Below are 10,000 nucleotides of genomic sequence, written 5' to 3'. Positions count from 1 at the left end.
GGGTGGGTGGGTGGGTGAGTGAGTGAGTGAGTGGGTGGGTGGGTGGGTGGGTGGGTGGGTGAGTGGGTGGGTGGGTGGGTGAGTGAGTGAGTGAGTGGGTGGGTGGATGGGTGAGTGGGTGTGTGAGTGAGTGGGTGAGTGGGTGGGTGGGTGGGTGAGTGTGTGAGTGAGTGGGTGGGTGAGTGGGTGGGTGGGTGGGTGAGTGGGTGAGTGGGTGGGTGGGTGGGTGGGTGAGTGGGTGAGTGAGTGAGTGGGTGAGTGAGTGGGTGGGTGGGTGGGTGAGTGTGTGGGGCAAGTGAGTGAGTGAGTGGGTGGGTGAGTGAGTGGGTGGGTGAGTGGGTGGGTGAGTGGGTGGGTGGGTGAGTGAGTGAGTGGGTGGGTGAGTGAGTGAGTGGGTGGGTGGGTGGGTGAGTGGGTGGGTGGGTGAGTGGGTGAGTGAGTGGGTGAGCGGGTGGGTGGGTGAGTGAGTGAGTGGGTGGGTGAGTGGGTGGGTGAGTGAGTGGGTGGGTGGGTGAGTGGGTGGGTGGGTGGGTGGGTGAGTGGGTGAGTGAGTGAGTGGGTGGGTGGGTGGGTGGGTGTGTGAGTGAGTGAGTGGGTGGGTGGGTGGGTGTGTGTGTGAGTGAGTGAGTGGGTGGGTGGGTGGGTGTGTGAGTGAGTGGGTGGGTGGGTGGGTGAGTGAGTGGGTGGGTGGGTGAGTGAGTGAGTGGGTGGGTGGGTGGGTGAGTGGGTGAGTGGGTGAGTGAGTGGGTGAGTGGGTGAGTGAGTAGGGGAGTGGGTGAGTGAGTAGGTGAGTGGGTGAGTGAGTAGGTGAGTGAGTGGGTGAGTGAGTGAGTGAGTGGGTGGGTGAGTGGGTGAGTGAGTGGGTGGGTGGGTGGGTGAGTGAGTGTGTGGGGCAAGTGAGTGAGTGAGTGAGTGAGTGGGTGGGTGAGTGAGTGGGTGGGTGAGTGGGTGGGTGAGTGGGTGGGTGAGTGGGTGGGTGAGTGAGTGGGTGGGTGGGTGAGTGGGTGGGTGTGTGGGTGGGTGGGTGAGTGGGTGGGTGTGTGGGTGAGTGTGTGAGTGGGTGGGTGGGTGAGTGGGTGGGTGAGTGAGTGTGTGGGGCAAGTGAGTGAGTGAGTGAGTGAGTGAGTGGGTGGGTGAGTGAGTGGGTGGGTGAGTGGGTGGGTGAGTGGGTGGGTGAGTGGGTGGGTGAGTGAGTGGGTGGGTGGGTGAGTGGGTGGGTGTGTGGGTGGGTGGGTGAGTGGGTGGGTGTGTGGGTGAGTGTGTGAGTGGGTGGGTGGGTGAGTGGGTGGGTGAGTGAGTGTGTGAGTAGGTTGGTGAGTGGTTGGGTGAGTGAGTGAGTGAGTGTGTGAGTGGGTGGGTGAGTGGGTGGGTGGGTGAGTGAGTGGGTTAGTGAGTGGGTGGGTGGGTGAGTGAGTGGGTTAGTGAGTGTGTGGGTGAGTGGGTGGGTGGGTGAGGGTGAGTGTGTGAGTGTGTGAGTGAGCAGTCAGCTCCTCCTGACGCACCGTCACCTGTCGCCAAGCATGAGGGGGTGAGTGAGTGACTGAGTGACTGACTGAGTGAGTGACTGACTGAGTGAGGAGCGAGTGAGGACTGAGTGAGTGAGTGAGTGACTGAGTGACTGAGAGAGCGACTAAGTGACTGACTGAGTGAGTGACTGAGTGACTGAGTGACTGACTGAGTGAGGAGCGAGTGAGGACTGAGTGAATGAGTGAGTGACTGAGTGAGCGACTAAGTGACTGACTGAGTGAGTGACTGAATGACTGACTGACTGAGTGAGTGAGTGAGTGACTGACTGACTGAGTGAGTAAGTAAGTGAGTGAGTGAGTGACTGAGTGAGTGACTGAGTGACTGAGTGAGTGACTGAGTGACTGAGTGAGTGACTGAGTGACTGAGTGACTGAGCGAGCGACTGACTGAGTGACTGACTGAGTGAGCGACTGACTGAGCGAGTGACTGAGCGAGCGAGCGAGCGACAGAGTGAGGAGCTAGTGACTGAGTGAGTGACTGACTGAGTGAGCGACTGACTGAGCGAGTGACTGAGCGAGCGAGCGAGCGACAGAGTGAGGAGCGTGCGCTCACCGTGAGGACCCGCTCCGTGTACCCGGGCGCCCGCACTCCGATGGCGTGCGTTCCCACGGGGAGGTAGACGCGGAACTCCGCTCCGTCGGTTCGCACCGCCCCCCACGGCAGGAGCAGCTCCGTCTCCTGGAGGGCGACGCCCGTGGTAGCGTCCACCACGACGCCACGCACACCCCGGTGGGCCTGGGGAGGGAGCCGTGGCAAAGTGGTTATCGTCACTACGCTACATTATACACTACTACACTATTATACACTACTACACTACTATACACTACACTATATACTACACTACACTATATACTACTATACTATATACTACACTACATTATACACTACTACACTACATTATACACTACTACACTACACTATACACTACTACACTACATTATACACTACTACACTACTACACTATACACTACACTACATTATACACTACACTATACACTACACTACATTATACACTACTACACTATACACTACACTACTACACTATACACTACACACTACACTATACACTACACTACTACACTATACACTACACTATACACTACACTATACACTACACTATACACTATACACTACACTATACACTATACACTACACTATACACTACTACACTATACACTACTACACTATACACTACTACACTATACACTACACTATACACTACACTATACACTATACACTACTACACTATACACTACACTATACACTACTACACTATACACTACACTATACACTACACTATACACTACTACACTATACACTACTACACTATACACTACTACACTATACACTACACTATACACTACTACACTATACACTACACTATACACTACTACACTATACACTACTACACTATACACTACTACACTATACACTACACTATACACTACACTATACACTACTACACTATACACTACTACACTATACACTACACTATACACTACACTATACACTACTACACTATACACTACTACACTATACACTACTACACTATACACTACTACACTATACACTACTACACTACTACACTATACACTACACACTACTACACTATACACTACTACACTATACACTACTACACTATACACTACACTATACACTACACTATACACTACTACACTATACACTACTACACTATACACTACTACACTATACACTACTACACTATACACTACTACACTATACACTACTACACATTAAATTTCGATGTAAAGCTTCTTCCGTGACTGCAGGGATTCATCTTCTTGGTTCTTTCGGTAAAGTCACGTAGAAGCGAAGTAATAAAATAATAACATTTAAACATAATAAAATAATACAATTCTCACGACGTTTCGGCCACAACGCAAGCAGCCGTCCTCAGGTGAAGAACAGGTCTGTCGGAAAGACAGCGTCTGAATGAGCAGGTCTGTCGGAAAGACAGCGTCTGAATGAACAGGTCTGTCGGAAAGACAGCGTCTGAATGAACAGGTCTGTCGGAAAGACAGCGTCTGAATGAAACACCTCCAGGCTTGGCAGCGTATATTTAAGCTGCTGGGTTGGAGGGGGGAAGGGCGCCTTGACAAAAGGAATTTGCATATCAACAGAGGAATTTAGCATATTTATGGGAAATGCAGATATGGGATTAGTAGTATTAATCCCATATCTGCATTTCTAATCCCATATCTGCATTTCCCATAAATATGCTAAATTCCTCTTGATATGCAATTTGTTTTGTCAAGGCGCCCTTCCCCCCTCCAACCCAGCAGCTTAAATATACGCTGCCAAGCCTGGAGGTGTTTCATTCAGACGCCGTCTTTCCGACAGACGCGTTCTTCACCTGAGGACGGCTGCTTGCGTTGTGGCCGAAACGTCGTGAGAATTGTATTATTGTATAATGCTTTATTTTAATTGTTTTATTATTTCCCTTCTACGTGACGACTTTACCGAAAGAACCAAGAAGATGAATCCATGCTGCAGTCACGAAAGCTTTACAACGGAAAAAAAAGATGATGTTGATGATGATGTAGATGATGATGTTGATGTTAATGATGATGATGTTGTTGATGATGTTGATGATGATTTTGATGATGATGATGTGAATGACGCTGTCTTTCCGACAGACCTGTTCATTCAGACGCTGTCTTTCCGACAGACCTGGTCTTCACCTGAGGACGGCTGCTTGCGTTGTGGCCGAAACGTCGTGAGAATTGTATTTTATTTTTATTACTTTATTATGTTTTATTCTAATTATTTTAATGTTTTATTTTAATTATTTTATTATGTTTAAATTGTATTATTTTACTATGTTTAAAGTGAATTATTGTAAAATGTTTTATCTATTATTTAATTATTATTTTATTTTTATTATTTTATTATTATTTTATTTTTATTATTTTATTACTTCCCTTCAACGTGGTGACTTTACCGAAAGAACCGAGAAGATGTGGTGTGGTGTGTTTGTGCGCTACCTCGGCCACAAAGCCCAGCAGGGCTGCCCGGTTCTCCCTCCACAGGGAGGGCAGCGCTGACGCGGCGGGGAAGGGGCAGCAGCTGACGTGGGCAGTCACATGGGGGCAGCCCGCAAGGGAGACACTGAAGTCCTGTGGGTAGGTGGGTGAGTGGGTGGGTGGGTGAGTGGGGGGGTGGGAGGGTGAGTGGGGGGTGGGTGGGGGGGTGGTGAGGGTGGGTGAGTGGGTGGGTGAGTGGGTGGGGTGGGGTGAGTGGGTGGGTGGGTGGGTGGGGGGGTCAGTGGGTGGGTGGGTGAGTGGGTGGGTGAGTGAGTGGGTGGGTGAGTGGGTGGGCGAGTGAGTGAGTGGGTGGGTGGGGGGGGTGAGTGAGTGGGTGAGTGAGTGGGTGAGTGAGTGGGTGGGTGGGTGGGTGAGTGGGTGGGTGGGTGGGTGAGTGGGTGGGTGGGTGAGTGGGTGGGTGGGTGGGTGAGTGGGTGGGTGGGTGGGTGAGTGAGTGAGTGAGTGAGTGGGTGGGTGAGTGGGTGGGTGGGTGGGGGGGTGAGTGAGTGGGTGAGTGGTGAATGTAGTGGTGAGTGAGTGAGTGGGTGGGTGGGTGAGTGGGTGGGTGGGTGGGAGGGTGAGTGGGGGGGTGGGTGGGTGAGTGAGTGGGTGGGTGGGTGGGTGAGTGGGTTGGTGAGTGGGTGGGTGAGTGGGTGAGTGGGTGAGTGGGTGGGTGAGTGAGTGAGTGGGAGGGTGGGTGGGTGGGTGGGTGAGTGAGTGGGTGAGTGGGTGAGTGGTGAATGTAGTGGTGAGTGAGTGAGTGGGTGGGTGAGTGGGTAAGTGGGTGGGTGAGTGGGTGGGTGAGTGAGTGAGTGGGTGGGTGGGTGGGTGGGTGGGTGGGTGAGTGGGTGGGTGAGTGGGTGAGTGAGTGAGTGAGTGGGTGAGTGAATGGGTGAGTGAATGGGTGAGTGAGTGAGTGGGTGAGTGAGTGAGTGAGTGGGTGAGTGAGTGGGTGAGTGGTGGGTGAGTGAGTGGGTGAGTGGTGGGTGAGTGAGTGAGTGGTGAGTGAGTGAGTGGGTGAGTGGGTGAGTTGGTGAGTGGTGAGTGAGTGAGTGAGTTGGTGAGTGAGTGAGTGGGTGAGTGAGTGGGTGAGTGAGTAAGTGAGTGAGTGAGTGAGTAAGTGAGTGAGTGAGTGAGTGAGTGGGTGAGTGAGTGGTGAGTGAGTGGGTGAGTGAGTGGGTGAGTGAGTGGTGAGTGGTGAGTGAGTGAGTGGGTGAGTGAGTGGTGAGTGAGTGAGTGGGTGAGTGAGTGGGTGAGTGGTGAGTGAGTGGGTGAGTGGTGAGTGAGTGAGTGAGTGGTGAGTGGTGAGTGAGTGGGTGAGTGAGTGGGTGAGTGGTGAGTGAGTGAGTGGTGAGTGAGTGAGTGAGTGGGTGAGTGAGTGGGTGAGTGGGTGAGTGAGTGGGTGAGTGAGTGGGTGAGTGGTGAGTGAGTGAGTGAGTGGTGAGTGAGTGAGTGGGTGAGTGGTGGGTGAGTGGTGGGTGAGTGGTGAGTGAGTGAGTGGGTGAGTGAGTGAGTGGTGGGTGAGTGAGTGGTGGGTGAGTGGTGAGTGAGTGAGTGGGTGAGTGAGTGGTGAGTGAGTGAGTGAGTGGTGAGTGAGTGAGTGGGTGAGTGGTGGGTGAGTGGTGGGTGAGTGGTGAGTGAGTGAGTGAGTGGGTGAGTGAGTGAGTGGTGGGTGAGTGAGTGGTGGGTGAGTGGTGAGTGAGTGAGTGAGTTGGTGAGTGAGTGGGTGGGTGAGTGGGTGGGTGGGTGGGTGGGTGAGTGGGTGGGTGGGTGGGTGAGTGAGTGAGTGAGTGAGTGGGTGGGTGAGTGGGTGGGTGGGTGGGGGGGTGAGTGAGTGGGTGAGTGGGTGAGTGGTGAATGTAGTGGTGAGTGAGTGAGTGGGTGGGTGGGTGAGTGGGTGGGTGGGTGGGAGGGTGAGTGGGGGGGTGGGTGGGTGAGTGAGTGGGTGGGTGGGTGAGTGGGTTGGTGAGTGGGTGGGTGAGTGGGTGAGTGGGTGAGTGGGTGGGTGGGTGGGTGGGTGGGTGGGTGGGTGAGTGAGTGAGTGGGAGGGTGGGTGGGTGGGTGGGTGAGTGAGTGGGTGAGTGGGTGAGTGGTGAATGTAGTGGTGAGTGAGTGAGTGAGTGGGTGGGTGAGTGGGTAAGTGGGTGGGTGAGTGGGTGGGTGAGTGAGTGGGTGGGTGGGTGGGTGGGTGAGTGGGTGGGTGAGTGGGTGAGTGGATGAGTGTGTGAGTGGGTGAGTGAGTGGGTGAGTGAGTGAGTGAGTGGGTGAGTGAATGGGTGAGTGAATGGGTGAGTGAGTGAGTGGGTGAGTGAGTGAGTGGGTGAGTGGTGGGTGAGTGAGTGGGTGAGTGGTGGGTGAGTGAGTGGTGAGTGAGTGAGTGGGTGAGTGGGTGAGTTGGTGAGTGGTGAGTGAGTGAGTGAGTTGGTGAGTGAGTGAGTGGGTGAGTGAGTGGGTGAGTGAGTAAGTGAGTGAGTGAGTAAGTGAGTGAGTGAGTGAGTGGGTGAGTGAGTGGTGAGTGAGTGGGTGAGTGAGTGGGTGAGTGAGTGGTGAGTGAGTGGTGAGTGAGTGAGTGGGTGAGTGAGTGTTGAGTGAGTGAGTGGGTGAGTGAGTGGGTGAGTGGTGAGTGAGTGGGTGAGTGGTGAGTGAGTGAGTGGTGAGTGGTGAGTGAGTGGGTGAGTGAGTGGGTGAGTGGTGAGTGAGTGAGTGAGTGGTGAGTGAGTGAGTGGGTGAGTGAGTGGGTGAGTGAGTGGGTGAGTGGTGAGTGAGTGAGTGAGTGGTGAGTGAGTGAGTGGGTGAGTGGTGGGTGAGTGGTGGGTGAGTGGTGAGTGAGTGAGTGAGTGGGTGAGTGAGTGGTGGGTGAGTGAGTGGTGGGTGAGTGGTGAGTGAGTGAGTGAGTGGGTGAGTGAGTGGGTGAGTGGTGAGTGAGTGAGTGAGTGGTGAGTGAGTGAGTGGGTGAGTGGTGGGTGAGTGGTGGGTGAGTGGTGAGTGAGTGAGTGAGTGGGTGAGTGAGTGAGTGGTGGGTGAGTGAGTGGTGGGTGAGTGGTGAGTGAGTGAGTGAGTTGGTGAGTGAGTGAGTGGGTGAGTGAGTGAGTGGGTGAGTGCGTGAGTGGGTGAGTGGTGAGTGAGTGGGTGAGTGAGTGGGTGAGTGGTGAGTGAGTGAGTGAGTGAGTGGTGAGTGAGTGAGTGGGTGAGTGAGTGGGTGAGTGAGTGGTGAGTGAGTGAGTGAGTGGTGAGTGAGTGAGTGGGTGAGTGGTGGGTGAGTGGTGGGTGAGTGGTGAGTGAGTGAGTGAGTGGGTGAGTGAGTGAGTGGTGGGTGAGTGAGTGGTGGGTGAGTGGTGAGTGAGTGAGTGAGTTGGTGAGTGAGTGAGTGAGTGAGTGGGTGAGTGGTGAGTGAGTGAGTGGTGGGTGAGTGGTGAGTGAGTGGGTGAGTGAGTGGGTGAGTGAGTGGTGAGTGAGTGAGTGGGTGAGTGGGTGACTGGTGGGTGAGTGAGTGAGTGAGTGGGTGAGTGGGTGAGTGAGTGGTGAGTGGGTGAGTGGGTGAGTGAGTGAGTGAGTGAGTGGTGGGTGAGTGGTGGGTGAGTGGGTGAGTGGTGAGTGAGTGGTGAGTGAGTGAGTGGGTGAGTGAGTGAGTGGGTGAGTGAGTGAGTGGTGAGTGAGTGAGTGGGTGAGTGAGTGAGTGGGTGAGTGGGTGAGTGGTGAGTGAGTGGTGGGTGAGTGGTGAGTGAGTGAGTGAGTGGGTGAGTGAGTGAGTGAGTGGAGTGAGTGGGTGAGTGGTGAGTGAGTGAGTGGGTGGGGTGAGTGGTGAGTGAGTGGGTGAGTGGTGAGTGAGTGGGTGAGTGAGTGAGTGGGTGAGTGAGTGAGTGAGTGGTGAGTGAGTGAGTGAGTGGGTGAGTGGGTGAGTGGGTGAGTGGTGGGTGAGTGAGTGGTGAGTGAGTGGTGGGTGAGTGAGTAAGTGAGTGGGTGAGTGAGTAAGTGAGTGAGTGGGTGAGTGAGTGGGTGAGTGAATGAGTGAGTGGGTGAGTGGGTGAGTGGTGGGTGAGTGAGTGAGTGGGTGAGTGGGTGAGTGGTGGGTGAGTGAGTGAGTGAGTGGTGGGTGAGTGAGTGAGTGGGTGAGTGGTGAGTGAGTGAGTGGTGGGTGAGTGGTGAGTGAGTGAGTGAGTGGGTGAGTGGAGTGAGTGTGAGTGAGTGAGTGAGTGGGTGAGTGAGTGGTGAGTGAGTGGGTGAGTGAGTGAGTGAGTGGGTGAGTGGGTGAGTGAGTGGGTGAGTGGTGAGTGAGTGAGTGGGTGAGTGGGTGAGTGGGTGAGTGAGTGGGTGAGTGAGTGAGTGGGTGAGTGAGTGGGTGAGTGAGTGAGTGGGTGAGTGGGTGAGTGAGTGGTGAGTGAGTGAGTGAGTGGTGAGTGAGTGAGTGAGTGAGTGAGTGGGTGAGTGAGTGGTGAGTGAGTGGTGAGTGAGTGAGTGGGTGAGTGAGTGAGTGGGTGAGTGAGTGGGTGAGTGGGTGAGTAGGTGAGTGAGTGGTGAGTGAGTGGGTGAGTGAGTGAATGGGTGAGTGAGTGGGTGAGTGAGTGAGTGGGTGAGTGGGTGAGTGAGTGGTGAGTGAGTGGGTGAGTGGTGAGTGAGTGAGGTGAGTGGTGAGTGAGTGAGTGGGTGAGTGAGTAAGTGAGTGAGTGAGTGAGTGGGTGAGTGAGTGGGTGAGTGAATGAGTGAGTGGGTGAGTGGTGTGAGTGGTGGGTGAGTGAGTGAGTGGTGAGTGGGTGAGTGGTGGGTGAGTGAGTGAGTGGTGGGTGAGTGAGTGAGTGGGTGAGTGGGTGAGTGGTGAGTGAGTGAGTGGTGGGTGAGTGAGTGGTGAGTGAGTGGGTGAGTGAGTGAGTGGGTGAGTGGGTGAGTGAGTGGGTGAGTGGTGAGTGAGTGAGTGGGTGAGTGGGTGAGTGGGTGGGTGAGTGAGTGAGTGGGTGAGTGAGTGGGTGAGTGAGTGAGTGGGTGAGTGGGTGAGTGAGTGGTGAGTGAGTGAGTGAGTGGTGAGTGAGTGAGTGAGTGGGTGAGTGAGTGGTGAGTGAGTGGTGAGTGAAGTGAGTGGGTGAGTGAGTGAGTGGGTGAGTGAGTGGGTGAGTGGGTGAGTAGGTGAGTGAGTGGTGAGTGAGTGGGTGAGTGAGTGAATGGGTGAGTGAGTGGGTGAGTGAGTGAGTGGTGAGTGAGTGGGTGAGTGGTGAGTGAGTGAGTGAGTGAGTGGTGAGTGAGTGAGTGGCGTGAGTGGGTGAGTGAGTGGGTGAGTGAGTGGGGTGAGTGAGTGAGTGAGTGGGTGAGTGGTGAGTGAGTGAGTGAGTGGGGTGAGTGGGTAAGTGGTGAGTGAGTGAGTGGTGGGTGAGTGGTGGGTGAGTGAGTGAGTGAGTGGTGGGTGAGTGGGTGAGTGGTGGGTGAGTGGTGGGTGAGTGG

The 10,000-nt window shown here is 54.2% G+C and overlaps 1 protein-coding gene across 1 annotated transcript in view; it reads right to left on the bottom strand.

The window, feature by feature from the left end:
- LOC144952986 (carboxypeptidase D-like) overlaps window positions 1–10,000 on the bottom strand; it is a 34,989-nt gene that overhangs the window by 1,306 nt on the left and 23,683 nt on the right. The window contains exons 6-7 of the mRNA XM_078883468.1: window positions 4,532–4,663; window positions 2,079–2,261 (exon numbers count right to left, since the gene is read on the bottom strand). Of these exons, the coding sequence (XP_078739594.1) occupies window positions 2,079–2,261; window positions 4,532–4,663 (315 nt within the window). The remainder of the gene's footprint in view (window positions 1–2,078; window positions 2,262–4,531; window positions 4,664–10,000) is intronic.

Source organism: Lampetra fluviatilis, chromosome 71 (assembly GCF_964198595.1).
Source record: "Lampetra fluviatilis chromosome 71, kcLamFluv1.1, whole genome shotgun sequence".
Taxonomy (NCBI): Eukaryota; Metazoa; Chordata; class Hyperoartia; order Petromyzontiformes; family Petromyzontidae; genus Lampetra; species Lampetra fluviatilis.
The sequence above is the reverse complement of the archived record's forward strand: the minus strand, read 5'-3'. Positions and strand labels throughout refer to the sequence as shown.